This window comes from Oncorhynchus nerka, linkage group LG20 (genome assembly GCF_034236695.1).
Source record: "Oncorhynchus nerka isolate Pitt River linkage group LG20, Oner_Uvic_2.0, whole genome shotgun sequence".
Lineage (NCBI taxonomy): Eukaryota > Metazoa > Chordata > Actinopteri > Salmoniformes > Salmonidae > Oncorhynchus > Oncorhynchus nerka.
In genome coordinates, this window is record NC_088415.1 from 78,537,201 (window position 1) to 78,564,413 (window position 27,213).

Genomic DNA, 27,213 nt, shown 5'->3' on the forward strand with positions numbered 1-27,213 from the left:
AATAACTGCTCCAGAGGAGACAACCTTCCACCTACTGCACCTGTCACTATTTAGGGAGTACATAGACTACGAGTTCTCTGAAGTTAAGGTAAGACGCATTCATACATTCAAATCTTGCTGGAGTGTGACCAATATAGTAGATGCAAAATAAACTCCCCTAGAAGTAATCAATTCACACTATCAGTTCTCTATGAATGGTTTGAATAACAATAAGGTCATATGATTGGTTGTTCCTTACAGTAAGATCTCATCCTGTTGGTTGTTTCTCAATAAGATCTCTTTCGATTGGTTGTTTGACAGAATAAGATCTCATTTGAGTACGACCTGGAGCGAATCATAGATGACTGGATCCTGATGGGCTTTCTTGTTGGGAATGACTTCATCCCTCATCTTCCTCATCTTCACATAAACCACGACGCCCTACCTCTTCTCTACCGCACCTACATCAGTGTGCTGCCAACACTAGGAGGTGAGAACACATGGACAAGCTCATAAATTAGGGCTGACCCCATTTAGTCGACTGGTTTATTGTTTGGTCAAAAGGCTGTTGGTTGACCAAGATTTTTTTTAGTCGAGCAGTCGCAAATATATATATTTATGGCACACAAGACAGCTGTCTGATTCGCGCCTGTCTCAGTGGACTAATCCATTGCGGAGGCCATGTGATTGCTGCAGTCTAAGAAGAAGAGGAGTGTAACTAAGATGCACAATGGACATCTCTCTCCAGAATGTTCTCTCTCCTGCCAATTCCTGCACATTCATTGTTTCATAACTTCATTGTGTGAATAGTTTGCCCTTTGATTGTTAAGTCTGTCAATTCCACATTATTTTTTAATCTACATAAGTACACCTGATTATCTACGTGCACCTGATTACCCATAGAAGTAGGCCTAGGCTACCTGGCCTGCGAGCAAATGTAGGCTTATAAATGTGCCCATTTGGGGATCTGACAGTATTTCTGATTCTCTTTAATCCCCACAATTTATGAGCTGTGGAGCTTCTCAAAGTACATTTTTCTTCACCTCAAACAGCAAGGAAACAAAGTCTGTTTTTTACATCCATTGAGAATGACAATAGTTTCAGTATGTATTTGAAAAGTCTTTCCAGCTCTCTCCCTTTAGATAACCACTCGGTGTGAAAAATAAAAATGTCATGCTCTGAACCATTGGAAACGTCATAAAATAGGCCTACCTGATGACTTCTTATCCCTTACTCATGGCCTACAGCTGTGTCTGTCTTGAGGGCCCAGAATATTTGTGGTTTGCTAGTGCAAGCTACAGGCAGGACACCGTTGATACATTGTTACAAGTTCTTTGCAGACAGGCCATGTGTAACCAACGTGGTTTATAGGACACTTATTTTTTACCAGGATGTTTTCTACCTGCAGGCTGCAATGTAAAAAAAATGTGGGCCTTTATATATGCTGTTTGTACAAGGTTGGCAATGGCAATAGAAGTTACTTTTAGATTTGTATTTTCATTTAGATAGAATTTTTATTTAACCACATGACAATGATTGAGATAGGAAGTTGTTATTCTAAATCAAATGAAACTGTTCCACGAAAATATGCACATGAAAACCATAACTGGCACGCAGATCGGCAGAAATGGTAAGATAGGTTGGCATTGCACATGAAGGTTACAGACCCCTAGTGTAACCAATTACCTTCAAGTTCAGGAGCGTAATGGCAGAATCTGCTAAGGCCACAGGGAGCGGGGAGGAGGATCGTCGAGTACAGACAATAGACTTTGTAAAAACATTTTTACTTGATCTGGTGCTCCCTCTTGAGGCTTTAGTGTCTCATTTCATCAAACAGTGCTTTTAAAGTAGTGGTGTCAAACTCATTCCATGGAGGGCTTAGTGTCTATAGCTTTTTCCTTTCAATTAAGACCTAGACAACCAGCTGAGATGAGTTCCTTACTAATCAGGGACCTTAATTCATCAATCAAGTACAAGGGAGGAGCAAAAACTCTCAGACACTCGACCCTCCGTGGAATGAGTTTTACATGTGTGGCTTAAAGTGTCAGGCAAGTTCAGTGCATATAGTTGATGTTATTACGACACACGGTGTGTTTATGTATGGGAAAATAGACCTTTTAAAAATGTAGTAGACTCGATTGCTTGAAAGAAGACTTTTCGGTCAATCAATATTTTTTGGGAGTCGAGGACAGCCCTCGCACACACAGACACACACACACACACACACACACACACAGACAGGTAAAATACACACCCGATACTGAGTTAAACTGTATAACATTTTACTGATAGTATAGTGAGTAATAAGCAATCAATTTCGTTGTCTCTTCTCATCATCAGGATACCTGAATGAGAATGGTCACCTGAACCTGGGTAACTTTGAGAAGTACCTGGAGAAACTGTCAGAGGTAAGAGACACCAGCATCCATTATCAGTGTCATTTTTTTCATTACCATGCATTTCTGATTGTCAGTCTCACACTCTTTCTCACATTTGTTTTGCAATCTCTCGCTACCCTTTCTCTCTTTGTCTTCCCTCTCTTCCTCTCCCTTAGTTTGACAGGGAGCACTTCAATGAGGTGTTTGTGGATCTGAAGTGGTTTGAGAGTAAGGTGGGGAACAAGTACTTGAACGAGGCAGCAGGGCTGGCAGCAGAGGAGGCTCACTGCAAGGATTCCAGGAAGAAAGACCAGGTGAGACATGACACACACACACAGATTCTACAAATGCATGTATGAAGATCTTGCTGACCTGTGTGTGTGTGTGTGTTTGTGTGTGTGTGTGTGTGTGTGTGTGTGCAGAAAGACTCTCTGTGTCTGGCTGCGCTGGATGAGGACAGAGGCCCCAGCAGAGGTTTTGAGGAGGATGGGGAGGAAGAAGACATGTTTGAAGCAGAGTTCCGACAGTACAAGCGCACCTACTACATGACCAAGATGGGAGTGGAGGTGGTCTCAGAGTGAGTTGTATACCAAACCTTCCAACATTCTCAAAATATTTTCCTGCAACCTCTAACGGTTTTGAAATGCTCTTACAAAAGTTTCTGGCCCCCAAGCTGGGCTGAACTTGAATGTTTTTTTTTCTACTTGATAAGCAAAGACGATGGCATTGTAGAGCTGTGACTAGGGCTGTTACGGTGACTGTATTACCGCCACACCGGCAGACACCAGTCATGACTGCAGTCAGATTCCATTTGACTGAGTCACGGTAACTAGGCTTCTCCAAGACTGCCCCCTGATGCCACTGGTGGTAATTAGCAAAGATTATCAGTAGCCTACCAAACTTTCTAACGGCCAGCCGCTAACGACCGGTACTCTGTGCAGCCTTTAATCACTCTGATATGAATACAGTTCTAACGGCCAGCCGCTAACGACCGGTACTCTGTGCAGCCTTTAATCACTCTGATATGAATACAGTTCTAACGGCCAGCCGCTAACGACCGGTACTCTGTGCAGCCTTTAATCACTCTGATATGAATACAGTTCTAACGGCCAGCCGCTAACGACCGGTACTCTGTGCAGCCTTTAATCACTCTGATATGAATACAGTTCTAACGGCCAGCCGCTAACGACCGGTACTCTGTGCAGCCTTTAATCACTCTGATATGAATACAGTTCTAACGTGAGAGCCGCTAACGACCGGTACTCTGTGCAGCCTTTAATCACTCTGATATGAATACAGTTCTAACGGCCAGCCGCTAACGACCGGTACTCTGTGCAGCCTTTAATCACTCTGATATGAATACAGTTCTAACGGCCAGCCGCTAACGACCGGTACCTAACGGCCAGCCGCTAACGACCGGTACTCTGTGCAGCCTTTAATCACTCTGATATGAATACAGTTCTAACGGCCAGCCGCTAACGACCGGTACCTAACGGCCAGCCGCTAACGACCGGTACTCTGTGCAGCCTTTAATCACTCTGATATGAATACAATTGAAAATCTAATCGAAAACGTAATAAGAGGCTTGGCATAGGATCACCTGTTGGGCAGTGAGAGCCAGCTCCTCATACCTGGTTGATGCATGGAATGAAATAAGTGTTCCTGTTCCTTAACATTTCTATAAGATATGCTATTACGTGAGAAAAATGGGATCCTTTTCAGCTTTCTAAAGGCTAGGACTACTATATTTATTTCCTATATAAAGTTCATGCTAATAAGCTGTATAAAGAATATATACTAAATTGATATATTCTTTCTTCAGCGTACACCTAATATGTTCCCCTGTTGATGATGTTTATTATGCATTAAGGTTGAACCAAAAGATTACATGCAACAAATAGGAAAAATGAAATACAAAACAATTAAATATGTGAAATTGAATTGAACAATAATGTATGTTGATGCTAATATTATATACAATATTCAATTGTTTCTATATAACAATAGTCTAATATATTTAATATGCCATAAACTTGTTTTTTTTTAACAGTTTCACTAATTCATCCTAATTAATTTAATCATTATGACACACCCCTCAGTATTGTCATTGGTTGCACTGTTTGTCTACATAAGCTGGTTCAAGTATTCATGACATCACCCTGAAGAAGGCACAGTGATGCCCAAACATTGGGAAATACCCAATAACTTACTGGGACTTTATATATGGAGTGAGCCACTCTTCATTTGTTGTAGTTTATTTGCTGTTAGTCAGCACCTTTACACAAACACACTTTTCTGGGTGTGCGCCAGCTGATGTTTTTTATTCTTTAGACGTGCCTAAAATACATCATGGATTTAGTGTGATGGTGAAGGCTATATTAAATGGATTTAGTGTGATGGTGTAGGATATATTAAATGGATTTAGTGTGATGGTGTAGGATATATCAAATGGATTTAGTGTGATGGTGTAGGATATATTAAATGCATTTAGTGTGATTGTGTAGGATATATGAAATGGATTTAGTGTGATGGTGTAGGATATATTAAATGGATTTAGTGTGATGGTGAAGGATATATGAAATGGATTTAGTGTGATGGTGTAGGCTATATTAAATGCATTTAGTGTGATGGTGTAGGATATATGAAATGGATTTAGTGTGATGGTGTAGGATATATTAAATGGATTTAGTGTGATGGTGAAGGATATATGAAATGGATTTAGTGTGATGGTGAAGGATATATGAAATGGATTTAGTGTGATGGTGAAGGCTATATTAAATGGATTTAGTGTGATGGTGAAGGATATATGAAATGGATTTAGTGTGATGGTGTAGGATATATTAAATGGATTTAGTGTGATGGTGAAGGCTATATTACATGGATTTAGTGTGATGGTGAAGGCTATATTACATGGATTTAGTGTGATGGTGAAGGCTATATTAAATGGATTTAGTGGGATGGTGAAGGCTATATTACATGGATTTAGTGTGATGGTGAAGGCTATATTAAATGGTTTAGGCTATATTAAATGGATTTAGTGTGATGCTGTAGGCTATATTAAATGGATGTATTAGACTTTTTTAAATGTAGAGGTTCCAAATGTCCGCATCAGTGGCTTGTACGCTATGTGTGGAAGCCAGAGATGCTCAACAAACATATTTGTTATTTACCGGTCAGTTACCGTGGTTATTTGCATGACAATCACCGGCTGACACAATTTCATGACCGCCCTAGCCGTGACAATCTTTGAAACTTTTTTTTGTATTATTGTTTTCAGTGAGTTTCTAGCCAACCAGGCGTTGTGCTATGTGGAGGGAATCCAGTGGATCCTACATTACTACTACCATGGAGTCCAATCCTGGAGCTGGTAGGTTCCTCTCCCCTCTCTCCTCTCTCTCCTGTATCCTCTCTCTCTCTCGCTCCTGTATCCTCTCTCTCTCTCCCCTGTATCCTCTCTCTCTCCCCTGTATCCTCTCTCTCTCTCCCCTGTATCCTCTCTCTCTCTCCCCTGTATCCTCTCTCTCTTTCCCCTGTATCCTCTCTCTCTCTCCCCTGTATCCTCTCTCTCTCTCCCCTGTATCCTCTCTCTCTCTCCCCTGTATCCTCTCTCTCTCCCCTGTATCCTCTCTCTCTCTCCCCTGTATCCTCTCTCTCTCTCCTGTATCCTCTCTCTCTCTCCTGTGTCCTCTCTCTCTCCCCTGTGTCCTCTCTCTCTCCCCTGTGTCCTCTCTCTCTCCCCTGTGTCCTCTCTCTCTCCCCTGTATCCTCTCTCTCTCCCCTGTATCCTCTCTCTCTCTCCTGTATCCTCTCTCTCTCTCTCTCCTGTATCCTCTCTCTCTCTCCCCTGTATCCTCTCTCTCTCTCCCCTGTATCCTCTCTCTCCCTCCCCTGTATCCTCTCTCTCTCTCTCCTGTGTCCTCTCTCTCTCTCCCCTGTATCCTCTCTCTCTCCCTCCCCTGTATCCTCTCTCTCTCTCCCTGTGTCCTCTCTCTCTCTCCCCTATCCTCTCTCTCTCCCTGTATCCTCTCTCTCTCCCCCCTGTATCCTCTCTCTCTCTCTCCCTGTATCCTCTCTCTCTCTCTCTCCTGTATCCTCTCTCTCTCTCCCCTGTGTCCTCTCTCTCTCTCTGTGTCCTCTCTCTCTCCTGTGTCCTCTCTCTCTCCTGTGTCCTCTCTCTCTCCCCTGTGTCCTCTCTCTCTCCCTGTGTCCTCTCTCTCTCCCCTGTGTCCTCTCTCTCTCCCCTGTGTCCTCTCTCTCTCTCCTGTGTCCTCTCTCTCTCCTGTATCCTCTCTCTCTCTCTCTCCTGTATCCTCTCTCTCTCTCTCTCCTGCATCCTCTCTCTCTCTCTCTCTCCTGTATCCTCTCTCTCTCTCTCCTGTATCCTCTCTCTCTCTCTCTCTCTCCTGTATCCTCTCTCTCTCTCTCTCTCCTGTATCCTCTCTCTCTCTCTCATGTGTCCTCTCTCTCCTGTATCCTCTCTCTCTCCCCTGTGTCCTCTCTCTCTCCTGTGTCCTCTCTCTCTCTCCTGTGTCCTCTCTCTCTCTCCTGTGTCCTCTCTCTCTCTCCTGTGTCCTCTCTCTCTCTCCTGTGTCCTCTCTCTCTCTCCTGTGTCCTCTCTCTCTCTCCTGTGTCCTCTCTCTCTCTCCTGTGTCCTCTCTCTCTCTCCTGTGTCCTCTCTCTCTCCTGTGTCCTCTCTCTCTCCCCCTGTGTCCTCTCTCTCTCCCCTGTGTCCTCTCTCTCTCTCCCCTGTGTCCTCTCTCTCCCCCTGTGTCCTCTCTCTCTCCCCCTGTGTCCTCTCTCTCTCTCTCCTGTGTCCTCTCTCTCTCTCCTGTGTCCTCTCTCTCTCTCTCCTGTGTCCTCTCTCTCTCTCTCTCCTGTGTCCTCTCTCTCTCTCTCTCCTGTATCCTCTCTCTCTCTCTCTCTCTCCTGTATCCTCTCTCTCTCTCTCTCCCTGTATCCTCTCTCTCTCTCCCCTGTATCCTCTCTCTCTCTCCTGTATCCCCTCTCTCCCGTCTCCCCTCTCTCTCTCCTGTATCGCCCCTCTCTCTCCTGTATCCATTCTCTCTCTCCCATCTCCCCCCATCTCTCTCCTGTATCCTCTCTCTCTCTCTCTCTCTCTCTCTCTCTCTCTCTCTTTCTCTCCTGTATCCCCCTCTCTCTCCCGTATCCCCCTCTCTCCTTGTCTTCCTTGTCTCTCCTTTCTCTCCTGTATCTCCTGTATCCCCTCTCTCTCCTGTATCCTCCCTCTCTCCTGTATCCCCCTCTCTCTCCTGTATCTCCTGTATCCCCCTCTCTCCTGTATCTCCTGTATCCCCCTCTCTCCTGTATCCCCTCTCTCTCCTGTATCTCCTGTATCCCCCTCTCTCCTGTATCCCCTCTCTCTCCTGTATCTCCTGTATCCCCTCTCTCTCCTGTATCCCCCCTCTCTCTCCCATCTCCCCTCTCTCTCCTTGTCTTCCTTGTCTCCCCTCTCTCCTGTATCTCCTGTATCCCCTCTCTCTCCTCTCTCCCGTATCCCCTCTCTCTCCCGTCTCCTCTCGCGCGCTCTCCTGTCGATCTCTGTCTCTGCGTGTGTACTAATACCTCCCTCTGTTCTAGGTATTACCCGCACCACTATGCCCCCTTCCTGTCAGATGTGCGGAACATAGCCCATCTGAAGTTGACCTTTGACATGGGCAAGCCTTTTATGCCCTTCCAGCAGCTGCTGGGAGTCCTGCCTTCTGCCAGCAAAGACCTGCTGCCCCAGAGCTATAGGGTAACAGACCGACAGACACACGCGCACAAAGCAGCATTGTGGGGACCTATGACACACACACAGTTCTGATACCTGTATTTTGTTCTTTGTGCAGCACCTGATGACATCAGAGAGTTCTAGCATCATTGAGTATTACCCTCTGGACTTCAAGACAGACCTTAATGGGAAACAACAGGAGTGGGAGGCTGTGGTGCTCATCCCCTTCATTGACGAGGTACGTAGACACACACACACACACACACATAAATCTAAGTAAATTACATACTTCATACATGTCTTTGTCTTATTTAGCTTATTTGTACGTTTCCTTTCCAGAAATGTTTGCTTGCTGCGATGGAGCCTTATAACGATCACATGACCAAGGCTGAGAAGGCCCGTAACCGCCACACACAGTGTGCTGTGTACAGCTACCACGCTGAGCTAGACTACCCCTCCACCTCCACCCTGCCTGACCTGTTCCCCAACATCATGCACTGCCATGTCAGGTGAGACACGCTCACACACACACACACACTCACAGTTATACACACGCACATTCCATGAGCCTAACATACAGTGATGTGTTTGGTGGTTTCCAGAGTGACACCGGTTCCCATGGACGCGTGGCACGTGTCATTGAGCCACGTGGGGCGCAGCATCAACAGCAGCCAGCTCTACTTCTGTGGCTTTCCCACCTTAAAGCACATCAGACACAAGGTACCACAGACAGACTACAATTCGCTACAGTAATAGCTAGACTCGCTTGATGATATTTCTGTGACAAATTGCAAAGTGTGTGGTGTTTCACGAAACTCGTTCTCTACAATACCTTGCTACAACAAGGGACTACTTTGTTTGAAAGTTTGATCATGTCACTGTAAAGAGACGCCGTTTCTGTGGAAACGTTTGGTCTTATTGATCTGAATGGCCGTTGTTCAGTCAGCTGTTCTGCAACACAACACTCTAAAAGTGTTTAGTTTTGTCTCGTCTTACGTCAGCTGTTGTACCTGAACCTGGCCTCAGCTTCACATTCCAGCTCAGGCTTCATTCATGTTATGAAGATGGATATTGATTGTGCACCTGCTGCCGCCTGTAACTGTGTTCATGTCGGAGTGGTGGAACAGCGAGCTCCTCGTTGAGACCATCTGTCCCCGGGCCATTCACTGCCACATCAAAATGAAACACAGTTATCCTGCTTCCGGGCCTGTAACTGTGTTTATGTCCGAGTGGTGGAACAGCGAGCTCCTCGGTGAGACCATCTGTCCCCGGACCATTCACTGCCACATCAAAATGAAACACAGTTATCCTGCTTCCGGGCCTGTAACTGTGTTCATGTCGGAGTGGTGGAACAGCGAGCTCCTCGGTGAGACCATCTGTCCCTGGGCCATTCACTGCCACATCAAAATGAAACACAGTTATCCTGCTTCTTCAGCGGGCTATGTTGGGAAATGGGCTGTTAGAGGTGCTGTCTTCCTTACGTATATCGTTTGTCATCTTTGGTGTGCTTATCAATGCACAAGCCCTTCCCCCCCGTCCTATTACAAAAATAATTGTATTAAGTCATACAAAAGTTTTACTGCTTATTGAAGTTTCAAATGCATCCTTTCATTACTAAATGTGTGGAGTGAAAAGTGTAGTGTCAACAGTTATCCTGGGTTGAACTCAGTTGACCAAAGTCGGTTCGCTAACTGTTTTATCACGGCTGCCATTTACACCCCAATATCGACAAAGATGATCGTTTTTTCCCCCAATCTTAGAGTCGGAATACTTTGTATGTTTCATCTGTAGATGTTTCATGTGTGTCTTCTGTCTCTATAGTTCTATAAGAAGAAGCACGGGGTGGTGGTGTTCCAGCAGAGCAGCCGAGGAGAGAACATGATGCTGGAGATCACACCTAGCAAGGAGGAACCTGTGAGTGAAGACAGTCTGGTTTCTATGAAGAGTCAAAGACGGTTAGATATACAGTATGTGTCTGAAGCAGAAGTAGTAGATATTGTTTTTCACCCCCCCTCCCCCCCATTTCAGGTGTGTGACAATGTGGCCTCTCTGGTCCTGGGTCGGTCTGTGTTTGTCAACTGGCCCCACCTAGAGGAGGCCAGGGTGGTAGCAGTGTCTGACGGGGAGAGCAAGTAAGAGCCACACAGTTCTGGTCATGTCTAATGAGGGCTGAACTACAGTACTAAACCTGAACTGTCCCTCAACCAAACACCTCTGGCTCTGCCCTTTCTTCACTTCTCATTAGACTATAACTTTGAAGTACACGAGTTGTCAATATTCATCAATATCTGTCTCCTACTTCCAACCCTCCTTTCCCCTACATTTTCTCTCTCCTCTTTCCCTCCATCACTCACCCGTCCCCCTCAGGTTCTTCCTGGAGGAGCCGGCAGGGATGCAGAAGCTGTACGACAGGGACTCTCCTCCCCCCACTAAGGTCACCTACCTCGGTGACAAGGAACAGAAGGACTGGGTTAAGGACGTACAGGGCATCACTGAGCAGTAAGCATCTATTTGCCATGAAAGTGGAACAGTTTTTCAGTGAGGTCTTGTGCATGTTTGATTTCTGCACTCTCTCTGGTAGAAGTTCCATCCTATGAGTCTTATTACATTTTTTAAATCTTGACCTTTATTTCACCAAGAAGACCCATTTTGGTCAGAAGACCTCTTCCTCTAGGGAGACCTGTGTTTTGCCTGACTGCTCTCCCTACCACAATACCTCTGTTTCTCTCTCCTCCCACCTGTCTCCCCTCTCAGTTTCGGTAAGCGTAAGGGCATCGTGGTGAATGAGACGGCGGTGGTTTTGTATACCCAGCTGCTGACAGGCAGGAAGTATGTACCTGGGCAGAGTGGACAGGTGCACCTGGAGAAACAGTGGTCCAAGCAGATACTGCCCTTCCCCTACCAGACCATCGTCAAGGTAAGCACAGGCGCGTACACACACAGGAAGACCTACTACACACACACGCTAGAGCTGGGCGTTATAGACGACAAATCCATACTGTGATAAATTGCCAGAATTGGTGCGATAAGAATAAATAAAACGGTAACTTTAAACATTAATGTTGGAATTATCCTTTAAATAATACTACTACTAGTTTGATTGTTGTAGCCGTCAATTGTCCCATAAAAATCACCCTTAACTTTTCTCTGGTATAGGCTGCTTATCGTAATGAACAATCTCAGGAAAATGCCTACGATAAGGATGTCTCACACACACACAACTCTCTCTCCCTCAGGACATCAAAGCCTTTGACTCGTCGTCCACTCGCTTCAAGACCCTGGAGGAGCTGTTTCCCCCGACGACCACGGTTTTCATGGTGGGGAACCCCTACTACGGTGCCATGGGAGAGGTCGGTACAACTTTCTGTTTCCTGTCTCTACTTTTATGCCAGTTGTTGTTGTTTTCCATTACCCTTTCCTCCTCTTAAAAACAACAGTCCTGACGAAGCTAAATGTGTGGAGTCATGAAATGAGGATCTATGAGAAGCCTTTCATGCTTTTCCCTTTGGTCACACAGGTGCAGGAGTCCAGTGATGTCATCAAAGAGGGACGGGTGCGGGTGGTGTTCACGGTGCCCTGTGAACCACCGATGGAATCCTTAATACAGAACCAGCATGTAAGTCATTCTCAAAACAACACCTCTCTCACACTCCTCCCCTGCCTCACCACATTACTAAACATTCTCCCTTTCCAAGCTCACCCTCCTTTCTGTCTGTCTGTCTGTCTGTAGAAATACTGTGTGAAGTACAGTCCAGGCTACGTTCTGGCCTCACGCCTCGGCATCACCGGCTACCTCGTCTCCAGATTCTCTGGCAGCATCTTCGTCGGCAGAGGATCCAAGAAAAAGTGAGAGAACAAATTTCAAATGACAGCCTATTCTCTATTTGATTCCCTACTGTTGATCATATAGGTTGGTTGGTTTGTGTCTAATAAACCGTGTTTCTCTCCCTCTGTTTCTCCTGTTCTCTCTCTGTTTCTCCTGTTCTCCCTCCGTGTCTCCTGTTCTCCCTCCGTGTCTCCTGTTCTCCCTCCGTGTCTCCTGTTCTCCCTCCGTGTCTCCTGTTCTCCCTCCGTGTCTCCTGTTCTCCCTCCGTGTCTCCTGTTCTCCCTCCGTGTCTCCTGTTCTCCCTCCCTGTGTCTCCTGTTCTCCCTCCGTGTCTCCTGTTCTCCCTCCGTGTCTCCTGTTCTCCCTCCGTGTCTCCTGTTCTCCCTCCGTGTCTCCTGTTCTCCCTCCGTGTCTCCTGTTCTCCCTCCGTGTCTCCTGTTCTCCCTCCGTGTCTCCTGTTCTCCCTCGGTGTCTCCTGTTCTCCCTCCGTGTCTCCTGTTCTCCCTCCGTGTCTCCTGTTCTCCCTCCGTGTCTCCTGTTCTCCCTCCGTGTCTCCTGTTCTCCCTCCCTCCACAGTCCCCATGGGGAGCAGAAGGCTAACGTGGGTCTGAACCTGAAGTTCAATAAGAAGAATGAGGAGGTGCCAGGTTACACCAAGAGAACTGAGAAGGAGTGGCTCTATTCTGTCGCTGTGGAGGATCTGATGGCTGAGTACTTGGATAGGTGTGTGTGAAACAGTATTGTGCGTGTTATTATTAGTGTGTGTGTGTGTAACCTGCCTTGTGTGTCTCCTGTAGGTTCTCTGAGGTGTTTGACCTGGTGTCCAGGAACAGTCACGACGATGTTTTCTACGAGGACGACATCTGGCCCGGAGTGGACCAAAACGGGTATACATGTTCATGCATTTAACATTCATCATTTCCACTGTCATATAGTCATAACAGGTAAACTTGCAACACTTACACTTAATACTTACATTCAGATGTTCTTAAACACTCATAGAAAACACTAGGAGTAAGTTGGTGTGTAACGATGAAGTAGATTGTAACAGTTATAGTAATAATGAGGGTAGTGGTGGTGATGGTAGTGGTGGTGATGATTTTCCGGCAGGGCGGAGAGGGTGAAGGAGATCACTTCCTGGTTGAAGACACACCCAGTCGCCGACATCGCCCGGGCGTCATGTGACCTGCAGATCCTGGACACGGCCATCGTGGAGCAGATCGAGGAGGAGGTGGCTAAGGTAACTAGGGGCTGTCAATCATTTATCGGTCTTCCCTCGGCTCTGTCACCAATATTCTCTGTCAATCATTTATCAAGCTGCCTTCACTCATGCCAAACATACCCTCGTAAAACTGACTATCCTACCGATCCTTGACTTTGGCGATGTCATTTACAAAACAGCCTCCAATACTCTACTCAGCAAATCGGATGCAGTCTATCACAGTGCCATCCATTTTGTCACCAAAGCCCCATACACTACCCACCACTGCGACCTGTATGCTCTTATTGGCTGGCCCTCGCTTCATATTCGTCGTCAAACCCACTGGCTCCAGGTCATCTACAATTCTTGGCTAGGTATATCCCCTCCTTATCTCAGCTCACTGGTCACCATAGCAGCACCCACTCGTAGCACGCTCTCCAGCAGGCATATTTCACTGGTCACACCCATAGCCAATTCCTCCTTCTGCCCCCTTTCCTTCCAGTTCTCTGCTGCCAATGACTGGAACGAATTGCAAAAATCACTGAAGCTGGAGACCTATATCTCCCTCACTAACTTTAAGCATCAGCTGTCAGAGCAGCTCACAGATCACTGTATCTGTACACAGCCCATCTGTACCTGTACACAGCCCATCTGTAAATAGCCCATCCAACTACCTCATCCCCATAATGTTATTTATTTTTTTGCTCCTTTGCACCCCAGTGTCTCTACTTGCAGACTCATCTTCTGCACATCTATCACTCCAGTGTTGACGCTAAATTGTATTTATTTCGCCACTATGGCTTATTTATTGTCTTACCTCCCCCATCTTATTACATTTGCACACACTGTATATAGATTTTTCTATTATTGTTATTGACTGTACGTTTGTTTATATGTAACTCTGTGTTGGTGTTTGTGTCGCACTGCTTTATCTTGGCCAGGTCGCAGTTGCAAATGAGAACTTGTTCTCAACTAGCCTACCTGGTTGAATAAAGGTGAAATAAGAAAATAAAAATCTGTCTACTCCTCCGTTTTTCTATGTATCCATCACCTCTACCCTTGTTTATCTGTCTGAATAAGGCAGATGGATAGACACACTACTCAACAAGCCCTTCCTTCACTGTCAATGATTCATTGACTTTCTTTTGTTAGTGTTCCTGTAGTCCCTCTTACCTCCCTCTGTTTCTCAGGTCAAGAAGAGCAGCAAGAAAGTGCGTGTGACCGTGAAGCCACATTTACTCTTCAGGGTGAGGAATGTCTTTACCTGTGTGTGGAGAGGAAAATCTAATACTTTGTCTGTGTCATATAGTGGGTGACAAGGACATTAAAACCTCCATATTGGTCCAACACACACAACTTCTCTGAATCCTGTAGTGTGTGTCTCTCTCTCCAGCCCTTAGAGCAGCAGCATGGTGTGGTCCCTGACCCGGATGCAGAGTACCACCTGTTTGACCGGGTGGTCAACGTCAGAGAGAGCTTCTCTGTCCCCCTCGGCCTCAGAGGAACCATCATCGGCATCAAGGGAGGTGAGTGGTCACACCCACTGTCTGTTACGTCTCTCTCTTTCATATACAACACACCCACTGTCTGTTACGTCTCTCTCTCATATACAACACACCCACTGTCTGTTACGTCTCTCTCTCTCATATACAACACACTCACTGTCTGTTACGTCTCTCTCTCATATACAACACACCCACTGTCTGTTACGTCTCTCTCTCTCATATACAACACACCCACTGTCTGTTACGTCTCTCTCTCTCATATACAACACACCCACTGTCTGTTACGTCTCTCTCTCATATACAACACACCCACTGTCTGTTACGTCTCTCTCTCATATACAACACACTCACTGTCTGTTACGTCTCTCTCTCTCATATACAACACACTCACTGTCTGTTACGTCTCTCTCTCTCATATACAACACACTCACTGTCTGTTACGTCTCTCTCTCATATACAACACACCCACTGTCTGTTACGTCTCTCTCTCTCATATACAACACACTCACTGTCTGTTACGTCTCTCTCTCTCATATACAACACACTCACTGTCTGTTACGTCTCTCTCTCATATACAACACACCCACTGTCTGTTACGTCTCTCTCTCATATACAACACACTCACTGTCTGTTACGTCTCTCTCTCATATACAACACACCCACTGTCTGTTACGTCTCTCTCTCATATACAACACACTCACTGTCTGTTACGTCTCTCTCTCTCATATACAACACACCCACTGTCTGTTACGTCTCTCTCTCTCATATACAACACACTCACTGTCTGTTACGTCTCTCTCTCATATACAAAACACCCACTGTCTGTTACGTCTCTCTCTCATATACAACACACCCAATGTCTGTTACGTCTCTCTCTCATATACAACACACCCACTGTCTGTTACGTCTCTCTCTCATATACAACACACCCACTGTCTGTTACGTCTCTCTCTCATGTCATATACAACACACCACTGTCTGTTACGTCTCTCTCTGTTACTCATATACAACACACACCACTGTCTCATTACAACACACCCACTGTCTCTCTCTCATATACAACACACCCACTGTCTGTTACGTCTCTCTCTCATATACAACACACTCACTGTCTGTTACGTCTCTCTCTCATATACAACACACTCACTGTCTGTTACGTCTCTCTCTCATATACAACACACCCACTGTCTGTTACGTCTCTCTCTCTCATATACAACACACTCACTGTCTGTTACGTCTCTCTCTCATATACAACACACCCACTGTCTGTTACGTCTCTCTCTCATATACAACACACTCACTGTCTGTTACGTCTCTCTCTCATATACAACACACTCACTGTCTGTTACGTCTCTCTCTCATATACAACACACTCACTGTCTGTTACGTCTCTCTCTCTCATATACAACACACCCACTGTCTGTTACGTCTCTCTCTCATATACAACACACCCACTGTCTGTTACGTCTCTCTCTCTCATATACAACACACTCACTGTCTGTTACGTCTCTCTCTCTCATATACAACACACTCACTGTCTGTTACGTCTCTCTCTCATATACAACACACCCACTGTCTGTTACGCTCTCTCTCTCATATACAACACACTCACTGTCTGTTACGTCTCTCTCTCATATACAACACACCCACTGTCTGTTACGTCTCTCTCTCATATACAACACACCCACTGTCTGTTACGTCTCTCTCTCTCATATACAACACACCCACTGTCTGTTACGTCTCTCTCTCTCATATACAACACACTCACTGTCTGTTACGTCTCTCTCTCTCATATACAACACACTCACTGTCTGTTACGTCTCTCTCTCATATACAACACACTCACTGTCTGTTACGTCTCTCTCTCATATACAACACACCCACTGTCTGTTACGTCTCTCTCTCATATACAACACACTCACTGTCTGTTACGTCTCTCTCTCATATACAACACACCCACTGTCTGTTACGTCTCTCTCTCATATACAACACACTCACTGTCTGTTACGTCTCTCTCTCTCATATACAACACACTCACTGTCTGTTACGTCTCTCTCTCATATACAACACACTCACTGTCTGTTACGTCTCTCTCTCTCATATACAACACACCCACTGTCTGTTACGTCTCTCTCTCATATACAACACACCCACTGTCTGTTACGTCTCTCTCTCATATACAACACACTCACTGTCTGTTACGTCTCTCTCTCTCATATACAACACACTCACTGTCTGTTACGTCTCTCTCTCATATACAACACACCCACTGTCTGTTACGTCTCTCTCTCATATACAACACACTCACTGTCTGTTACGTCTCTCTCTCATATACAACACACCCACTGTCTGTTACGTCTCTCTCTCATATACAACACACCCACTGTCTGTTACGTCTCTCTCTCTGTTATATATACAACACACTCACCCACTGTCTGTTACGTCTCTCTCTCTCATATACAACACACTCACTGTCTGTTACGTCTCTCTCTCATATACAACACACCCACTGTCTGTTACATATACAACACACCCACTGTCTGTTACGTCTCTCTCTCATATACAACACACTCACTGTCTGTTACGTCTCTCTCTCTCATATACAACACACTCACTGTCTGTTACGTCTCTCTCTCATATACAACACACCCACTGTCTGTTACGTCTCTCTCTCATATACAACACACCACACTGTCTGTTACGTCTCTCTCATATACAACACACCCACTGTCTGTTACAACACACCCACTGTCTCTCTCTCTCATATACAACACACCCACTGTCTGTTACGTCTCTCTCTCTCATATACAACACACCCACTGTCTGTTACGTCTCTCTCTCATATACAACACACCCACTGTCTGTTACGTCTCTCTCTCATATACAACACACCCACTGTCTGTTACGTCTCTCTCTCTCATATACAACACACCCACTGTCTGTTACGTCTCTCTCTCATATACAACACACTCACTGTCTGTTACGTCTCTCTCTCTCTCTCATATACAACACACTCACTGTCTGTTACGTCTCTCTCTCTCATATACAACACACCCACTGTCTGTTACGTCTGTTACGCTCTCTCTCATATACAACACACTCACTGTCTGTTACGTCTCTCTCTCATATACAACACACTCCACTGTCTGTTACGTCTCTCTCTCTCATATACAACACACTCACTGTCTGTTACGTCTCTCTCTCATATACAACACACTCACTGTCTGTTACGTCTCTCTCTCTCATATACAACACACCCACTGTCTGTTACGTCTCTCTCTCTCATATACAACACACCCACTGTCTGTTACGTCTCTCTCTCTCATATACAACACACCCACTGTCTGTTACGTCTCTCTTCATATACAACACACTCACTGTCTGTTACGTCTCTCTCTCTCATATACAACACACCCACTGTCTGTTACGTCTCTCTCTCATATACAACACACCCACTGTCTGTTACGTCTCTCTCTCTCATATACAACACACTCACTGTCTGTTACGTCTCTCTCTCTCATATACAACACACCCACTGTCTGTTACGTCTCTCTCTCTCATATACAACACACCCACTGTCTGTTACGTCTCTCTCTCATATACAACACACTCACTGTCTGTTACGTCTCTCTCTCTCATATACAACACACTCACTGTCTGTTACATCTCTCTCTCTCATATACAACACACCCACTGTCTGTTACGTCTCTCTCTCATATACAACACACCCACTGTCTGTTACGTCTCTCTCTCTCATATACAACACACTCACTGTCTGTTACGTCTCTCTCTCTCATATACAACACACCCACTGTCTGTTACGTCTCTCTCTCATATACAACACACCCACTGTCTGTTACGTCTCTCTCTCATATACAACACACTCACTGTCTGTTACGTCTCTCTCTCATATACAACACACTCACTGTCTGTTACGTGTCTCTCTCATATACAACATACCCACTGTCTGTTACGTCTCTCTCTCTCATATACAACACACCCACTGTCTGTTACGTCTCTCTCTCTCATATACAACACACCCACTGTCTGTTACGTCTCTCTCTCATATACAACACACTCACTGTCTGTTACGTCTCTCTCTCTCATATACAACACACCCACTGTCTGTTACGTCTCTCTCTCATATACAACACACCCACTGTCTGTTACGTCTCTCTCTCTCATATACAACACACTCACTGTCTGTTACGTCTCTCTCTCTCATATACAACACACCCACTGTCTGTTACGTCTCTCTCTCTCATATACAACACACCCACTGTCTGTTACGTCTCTCTCTCATATACAACACACTCACTGTCTGTTACGTGTCTCTCTCATATACAACATACCCACTGTCTGTTACGTCTCTCTCTCTCATATACAACACACCCACTGTCTGTTACGTCTCTCTCTCTCATATACAACACACCCACTGTCTGTTACGTCTCTCTCTCTCATATACAACACACCCACTGTCTGTTACGTCTCTCTCTCATATACAACACACCCACTGTCTGTTACGTGTCTCTCTCTCATATACAACACACCCACTGTCTGTTACGTGTCTCTCACTCATAAACACAAACACACGACCACCCTCTTGTCTTTGAACTGTCTCTAAACCGATGTTAACCTCTCTCCCGTGGCAGCTGATCGGGAGGCTGAGATCTTGTATGAGGTTGTGTTTGATGAAGAGTTTGCTGGGGGACTTACTATCAGGTACAGTCTGTCTGTGTTTCATTGTTTCACGTAGGTCTATGTTAAGTGTTTCAGGCCTTGACTCAAAACATTTTCTTTTAGGTTATGTGTTTTATATGCCAAGTACCTGTGTTTTCTGACCGTGGTCTGTTGTCTCACTTGACTGTTCTGGGTGACTGTATTCTCCCTGACCGTGGTCTGTTGTCTCACTTGAGTGTTCTGGGTGACTGTATTCTGCCTGACCGTGGTCTGTTGTCTGATCTGACTGTTGTTCTGGGTGACTATATTCTGCCTGACCGTGGTCTGTTGTCTGATCTGACTGTTGTTCTGGGTGACTGTATTCTCCCTGACCGTGGTCTGTTGTCTCACTTGAGTGTTCTGGGTGACTGTATTCTGCCTGACCGTGGTCTGTTGTCTGATCTGACTGTTGTTCTGGGTGACTATATTCTGCCTGACCGTGGTCTGTTGTCTGATCTGACTGTTGTTCTGGGTGACTATATTCTGCCTGACCGTGGTCTGTTGTCTGATCTGACTGTTGTTCTGGGTGACTGTATTCTCCCTGACCGTGGTCTGTTGTCTCACTTGACTGTTTTGGGTGACTGTATTCTCCCTGACCGTGGTCTGTTGTCTCACTTGACTGTTCTGGGTGACTGTATTCTGCCTGACCGTGGTCTGTTGTCTGATCTGACTGTTGTTCTGGGTGACTGTTTTCTCCTGACCGTGGTCTGTTGTCTCACTTGACTGTTCTGGGTGACTGTATTCTCCTGACCGTGGTCTGTTGTCTCACTTGACTGTTCTGGGTGACTGTATTCTGCCTGACCGTGGTCTGTTGTCTGATCTGACTGTTGTTCTGGGTGACTGTTTTCTCCTGACCGTGGTCTGTTGTCTCACTTGACTGTTCTGGGTGACTGTATTCTCCTGACCGTGGTCTGTTGTCTCACTTGACTGTTCTGGGTGACTGTATTCTGCCTGACCGTGGTCTGTTGTCTGATCTGACTGTTGTTCTGGGTGACTGTATTCTGCCTGACCGTGGTCTGTTGTCTGATCTGACTGTTGTTCTGGGTGACTGTATTCTGCCTAGGTGTGGTCTGTTGTCTGATCTGACTTGTTCTGGGTGACTGTATTCTGCCTAGGTGTGGTCTGTTGTCTGATCTGACTGTTGTTCTGGGTGACTGTATTCTGCCTAGGTGTGGTCTGTTGTCTGATCTGACTGTTGTTCTGGGTGACTGTATTCTGCCTAGGTGTGGTCTGTTGTCTGATCTGACTGTTGTTCTGGGTGACTGTATTCTGCCTAGGTGTGCGTCGGGCCGTGGCTACAGGCTGCCTCCGTGTGCCTTAATCAACCTGAGCCATGGATGCCGCTTTGAGCAGGGTTCACACAAACTGACCGCCATCGTCAAGCCCCAGCCTGCCGCCTCCTCCCACCACCACGCACACAACAAAGAACAGCTGTCTGGGCTCAACCACTCACCACGCTCACCCTTCATACCCACACAGGTAGGACTGGAGTAGAGCAAATTACACCTGTACTCGTGTCTCTCTCACACACACACACACACACACACACACACACACACACACACACACACACACACACACACACACACACACTCAAATAAGAATGGGTCAAATCTCCCACTCATTAGACTTTCCCTCCCTACCTCCCCATGTCTCTCCCTCCCTCCCCCCATGTCCCTCCCTCCCATGTCTCTCCCTCCCTCCCCACTGTTTCTCCCTCCCTCCCCCATGTCTCTCCCTCCCTCCCCACTGTTTCTCCCTCCCTCCCCCATGTCTCTCCCTCTCTCCCCCCCCCCCATGTCTCTCCCTCCTTCCCCCATGTCTCTCCCCCCCCCCCATGTCTCTCCCTCCCTCCCCCCCATGTCTCTCCCTCCCTCCCCCCATGTCTCTCCCTCCCTCCCCCCATGTCTCTCCCTCCCTCCCCCATGTCTCTCCCTCCCTCCCCCCATGTCTCTCCCCCCATCTCTCCCCCCTCCCCCATGTCTCTCCCCCTCCCCCATGTCTCTCCCTCCCTCCCCCCATGTCTCTCCCTCCCTCCCCCATGTCTCTCCCTCCCTCCCCCATGTCTCTCCCTCCCTCCACCCATGTCTCTCCCTCCCTCCACCCATGTCTCTCCCTCCCTCCCCCATGTCTCCCCCCCCATGTCTCTCCCTCCCTACCTCCCTCCCCTTTCTCTCCCTCCCTACCTCCCTCCCCATGTCTCTCCCCCTCCCTACCTCCCTCCCCATGTCTCTCCCTCCCTACCTACCTCCCCATGTCTCTCCCTACCTACCTCCCCCTTGTCTCTCCCTCCCTACCTACCTCCCCATGTCTCTCCCTCCCTACCTACCTCCCCATGTCTCTCCCTCCCTACCTACCTCCCCATGTCTCTCCCTCCCTACCTACCTCCCCATGTCTCTCCCTCCCTACCTACCTCCCCATGTCTCTCCCTCCCTACCTACCTCCCCATGTCTCTCCCTCCCCATGTCTCTCCCTCCCTACCTACCTCCCCATGTCTCTCCCTCCCCATGTCTCTCCCTCCCTACCTCCCTCCCCATGTCTCTCCCTCCCTACCTCCCTCCCCATGTCTCTCCCTCCCCATGTCTCTCCCCTCCCCATGTCTCTCCCTCTCTCCCTCCCTCCCCATGTCTCTCCCTCCCTCCCCATGTCTCTCCCTCCCTCCCCCCCATGTCTCTCCCTCCCTCCCCCATGTCTCTCCCTCCCTCCCCCCATGTCTCTCCCTCCCTCCCCCCCATGTCTCTCCCTCCCTCCCCCCCATGTCTCTCCCTCCCTCCCCCCCATGTCTCTCCCTCCCTCCCCCCCATGTCTCTCCCTCTCTCCCTCCCCCATGTCTCTCCCCCTCCCCCCCCATGTCTCTCCCCCCCCCCCATGTCTCTCCCTCCCTCCCCCCATATCTCTCCCTCCCTCCACCCATGTCTCTCCCTCCCTACCTCCCTCCCTTTCTCCCCTCCCTACCTCCCTCCCCATGTCTCTCCCCCCTACCTCCCTCCCCATGTCTCTCCCTCCCTACCTCCCTCCCCATGTCTCTCCCTCCCTACCTACCTCCCCATGTCTCTCCCTCCCTACCTCCCTCCCCATGTCTCTCCCTCCCTACCTACCTCCCCATGTCTCTCCCTACCTACCTCCCCTTGTCTCTCCCTCCCTACCTACCTCCCCATGTCTCTCCCTCCCCTACCTACCTCCCCATGTCTCTCCCTCCCTACCTACCTCCCCATGTCTCTCCCTCCCTACCTACCTCCCCCATGTCTCTCCCTCCCTACCTACCTCCCCATGTCTCTCCCTCCCTACCTACCTCCCCATGTCTCTCCCTCCCTACCTACCTCCCCATGTCTCTCCCTCCCTACCTACCTCCCCATGTCTCTCCCTCCCTACCTACCTCCCCATGTCTCTCCCTCCCTACCTACCTCCCCATGTCTCTCCCCCTACCTCCCTCCCCATGTCTCTCCCTCCCCATGTCTCTCCCTCCCTACCTCCCTCCCCATGTCTCTCCCTCTCTCTCCTCCCCTCTGTCTCTCTCTCCCTCCCCCTCTGTCTCTCTCGCCTTCTGTGTCTCCCTCTGTGTCTGTCTCTCTCTCAGCAGCAGAACGGCAGACAAAACATTCTCAGGGCAGACACTCAGGGGAACAAAAATGTGCACCACAATGCCCTCAGCCAGAAACACCATCCGAAGGTACGCCTTTTTATTCTCTCTCCTCTCTGGCTCGCTCTCTCTGTGTTTGAGTTTTTCTCTACAATGCCACATTTCTCTGTAGTAGAGTGTGTAACATCAATCTCCCTGTGAGTGCAGGGTAAAGATGAGGAGTTCAGTAATGTGTGGCAGTCTCTGCAGAGTTCTGGAATGCCCCAGAAACCACCAGCCCACTGGCAACAAAACAATGTGAGTCCATTCATAAGTGTGTCTGTACCAGTGTCAATGTGAAGTGTTACCATACTCACATTGTGAGTGTAGCAGTGTTTGTTGTTTTTGTTTGTGTGTGACTAAAGCTATTGTACATCTCTGTGTGTGTCTGTTCCCAGGCGTGTAATTCTGCCTGGGGTCCAGGGTCTCCGGACAGGACGGGCAGTTCCAGGGGCAACAGGGCATGAACCAACCCCAGAGTCAACAACAACAACCCCCCAAACCTGTAAATCACCATTTCATTCTAACCTTTGAACCCTTATGCACCTACATCCATAACCTTTGAACCCTACACATTCCTAAACATTGAAGCAAGTCTCTTTGGTCCTTACTTTAGCTCCCATCATCACCTCCAGCTGTAGACCAATAGCAGACAGTGACCAGGGTTCTCATCCTCAGCAGGCAGCTTAGCCAGTGGAGTCAGGACTACAAATGAAATTAAACTAGTCAATAAAATGCACTTTGTGAAAGCTGATTGCTGTGTGTAGGGTTTATTACAGGGCTGTGTGTAGGGTTTATTACAGGGCTGTGTGTAGGGTTTATTACAAGGCTGTGTAGGGTTTATTACAAGGCTGTGTAGGGTTTATTACAAGGCTGTGCGTAGGGTTTATTACAGGGCTGTGCGTAGGGTTTATTACAAGGCTGTGCGTAGGGTTTATTACAGGGCTGTGCGTAGGGTTTATTACAAGGCTGTGCGTAGGGTTTATTACAAGGCTGTGCGTAGGGTTTATTACAGGGCTGTGCGTAGGGTTTATTACAGGGCTGTGCGTAGGGTTTATTACAGGGCTGTGCGTAGGGTTTACTACAGGGCTGTGCGTAGGGTTTACTACAGGGCTGTGCGTAGGGTTTACTACAGGGCTGTGCGTAGGGTTTACTACAGGGCTGTGCGTAGGGTTTACTACAGGGCTGTGCGTAGGGTTTACTACAGGGCTGTGCGTAGGGTTTACTACAGGGCTGTGCGTAGGGTTTACTACAGGGCTGTGCGTAGGGTTTACTACAGGGCTGTGCGTAGGGTTTACTACAGGGCTGTGCGTAGGGTTTATTACAGGGCTGTGCGTAGGGTTTATTACAGGGCTGTGCGTAGGGTTTATTACAGGGCTGTGCGTAGGGTTTATTACAGGGCTGTGGGTAGGGTTTATTACAGGGCTGTGCGTAGGGTTTATTACAGGGCTGTGCGTAGGGTTTATTACAGGGCTGTGCGTAGGGTTTATTACAGGGCTGTGCGTAGGGTTTATTACAGGGCTGTGGGTAGGGTTTATTACAGGGCTGTGCGTAGGGTTTATTACAGGGCTGTGCGTAGGGTTTATTACAGGGCTGTGCGTAGGGTTTATTACAGGGCTGTGCGTAGGGTTTATTACAGGGCTGTGCGTAGGGTTTATTACAGGGCTGTGCGTAGGGTTTATTACAGGGCTGTGCGTAGGGTTTATTACAGGGCTGTGCGTAGGGTTTATTACAGGGCTGTGCGTAGGGTTTATTGCAAGGCTGTGCGTAGGGTTTATTGCAAGGCTGTGCGTAGGGTTTATTGCAAGGCTGTGCGTAGGATTTATTGCAGGGCTGTGCGTAGGGTTTATTACAGGGCTGTGCGTAGGGTTTATTACTGGGCTGTGCGTAGGGTTTATTACAGGGCTGTGCGTAGGGTTTATTACAGGGCTGTGCGTAGGGTTTATTACAGGGCTGTGCGTAGGGTTTACTACAGGGCTGTGCGTAGGGTTTACTACAGGGCTGTGCGTAGGGTTTACTACAGGGCTGTGCGTAGGGTTTACTACAGGGCTGTGCGTAGGGTTTACTACAGGGCTGTGCGTAGGGTTTACTACAGGGCTGTGCGTAGGGTTTACTACAGGGCTGTGCGTAGGGTTTACTACAGGGCTGTGCGTAGGGTTTACTACAGGGCTGTGCGTAGGGTTTACTACAGGGCTGTGCGTAGGGTTTACTACAGGGCTGTGCGTAGGGTTTACTACAGGGCTGTGCGTAGGGTTTACTACAGGGCTGTGCGTAGGGTTTATTACAGGGCTGTGCGTAGGGTTTATTACAGGGCTGTGCGTAGGGTTTATTACAGGGCTGTGCGTAGGGTTTATTACAGGGCTGTGCGTAGGGTTTATTACAGGGCTGTGCGTAGGGTTTATTGCAAGGCTGTGCGTAGGGTTTATTGCAAGGCTGTGCGTAGGGTTTATTGCAAGGCTGTGCGTAGGGTTTATTGCAAGGCTGTGCGTAGGATTTATTGCAGGGCTGTGCGTAGGGTTTATTACTGGGCTGTGCGTAGGGTTTATTACAGGGCTGTGCGTAGGGTTTATTACAGGGCTGTGCGTAGGGTTTATTACAGGGCTGTGCGTAGGGTTTACTACAGGGCTGTGCGTAGGGTTTACTACAGGGCTGTGCGTAGGGTTTATTACAGGGCTGTGCGTAGGGTTTATTGCAAGGCTGTGCGTAGGATTTATTGCAGGGCTGTGCGTAGGGTTTATTACAGGGCTGTGCGTAGGGTTTATTACTGGGCTGTGCGTAGGGTTTATTACAGGGCTGTGCGTAGGGTTTATTACAAGGCTGTGCGTAGGGTTTATTACAGGGCTGTGCGTAGGGTTTACTACAGGGCTGTGCGTAGGGTTTATTACAGGGCTGTGCGTAGGGTTTATTACAGGGCTGTGCGTAGGGTTTATTACAGGGCTGTGCGTAGGGTTTATTACAGGGCTGTGCGTAGGGTTTATTACAGGGCTGTGCGTAGGGTTTATTACAGGGCTGTGCGTAGGGTTTATTGCAGGGCTGTGCGTAGGGTTTATTGCAGGGCTGTGCGTAGGGTTTATTGCAAGGCTGTGCGTAGGGTTTATTGCAAGGCTGTGCGTAGGGTTTATTACAGGGCTGTGCGTAGGGTTTATTACAGGGCTGTGCGTAGGGTTTATTACAGGGCTGTGCGTAGGGTTTATTACTGGGCTGTGCGTAGGGTTTATTACAGGGCTGTGCGTAGGGTTTATTACAAGGCTGTGCGTAGGGTTTATTACAGGGCTGTGCGTAGGGTTTACTACAGGGCTGTGCGTAGGGTTTACTACAGGGCTGTGCGTAGGGTTTACTACAGGGCTGTGCGTAGGGTTTACTACAGGGCTGTGCGTAGGGTTTACTACAGGGCTGTGCGTAGGGTTTACTACAGGGCTGTGCGTAGGGTTTACTACAGGGCTGTGCGTAGGGTTTACTACAGGGCTGTGCGTAGGGTTTACTACAGGGCTGTGCGTAGGGTTTACTACAGGGCTGTGCGTAGGGTTTACTACAGGGCTGTGCGTAGGGTTTACTACAGGGCTGTGCGTAGGGTTTACTACAGGGCTGTGCGTAGGGTTTACTACAGGGCTGTGCGTAGGGTTTACTACAGGGCTGTGCGTAGGGTTTACTACAGGGCTGTGCGTAGGGTTTATTACAGGGCTGTGCGTAGGGTTTATTACAGGGCTGTGCGTAGGGTTTATTACAGGGCTGTGCGTAGGGTTTATTACAGGGCTGTGCGTAGGGTTTATTACAGGGCTGTGCGTAGGGTTTATTACAGGGCTGTGCGTAGGGTTTATTACAGGGCTGTGCGTAGGGTTTATTACAGGGCTGTGCGTAGGGTTTATTACAGGGCTGTGCGTAGGGTTTATTACAGGGCTGTGCGTAGGGTTTATTGGGCTGTGCGTAGGGTTTATTGCAAGGCTGTGCGTAGGATTTATTGCAAGGCTGTGCGTAGGGTTTATTACAGGGCTGTGCGTAGGGTTTATTACAGGGCTGTGCGTAGGGTTTATTACTGGGCTGTGCGTAGGGTTTATTACAGGGCTGTGCGTAGGGTTTATTACTGGGCTGTGCGTAGGGTTTATTACAGGGCTGTGCGTAGGGTTTACTACAGGGCTGTGCGTAGGGTTTACTACAGGGCTGTGCGTAGGGTTTACTACAGGGCTGTGCGTAGGGTTTACTACAGGGCTGTGCGTAGGGCTGTGCGTAGGGTTTACTACAGGGCTGTGCGTAGGGT

At 47.8% G+C, this 27,213-nt stretch overlaps 1 protein-coding gene across 1 annotated transcript in view; it reads left to right on the top strand.

Annotated features, from left to right (window-relative positions):
• xrn1 (5'-3' exoribonuclease 1) overlaps nucleotides 1-27,213 on the top strand; it is a 49,879-nt gene that overhangs the window by 15,710 nt on the left and 6,956 nt on the right. Inside the window, 28 exon segments of the mRNA XM_065005807.1 lie at nucleotides 1-88; nucleotides 301-469; nucleotides 2,320-2,387; nucleotides 2,534-2,671; nucleotides 2,780-2,934; nucleotides 5,635-5,724; nucleotides 7,956-8,112; nucleotides 8,207-8,326; nucleotides 8,428-8,597; nucleotides 8,691-8,808; nucleotides 9,910-10,002; nucleotides 10,117-10,220; nucleotides 10,456-10,587; nucleotides 10,843-11,005; nucleotides 11,325-11,438; nucleotides 11,606-11,704; nucleotides 11,819-11,934; nucleotides 12,491-12,637; nucleotides 12,712-12,801; nucleotides 13,025-13,154; nucleotides 14,306-14,362; nucleotides 14,509-14,641; nucleotides 19,273-19,342; nucleotides 20,617-20,818; nucleotides 22,917-23,009; nucleotides 23,127-23,216; nucleotides 23,357-23,387; nucleotides 23,390-23,463. Coding sequence (XP_064861879.1) covers nucleotides 1-88; nucleotides 301-469; nucleotides 2,320-2,387; nucleotides 2,534-2,671; nucleotides 2,780-2,934; nucleotides 5,635-5,724; nucleotides 7,956-8,112; nucleotides 8,207-8,326; nucleotides 8,428-8,597; nucleotides 8,691-8,808; nucleotides 9,910-10,002; nucleotides 10,117-10,220; nucleotides 10,456-10,587; nucleotides 10,843-11,005; nucleotides 11,325-11,438; nucleotides 11,606-11,704; nucleotides 11,819-11,934; nucleotides 12,491-12,637; nucleotides 12,712-12,801; nucleotides 13,025-13,154; nucleotides 14,306-14,362; nucleotides 14,509-14,641; nucleotides 19,273-19,342; nucleotides 20,617-20,818; nucleotides 22,917-23,009; nucleotides 23,127-23,216; nucleotides 23,357-23,387; nucleotides 23,390-23,463 — 3,211 coding nt within the window.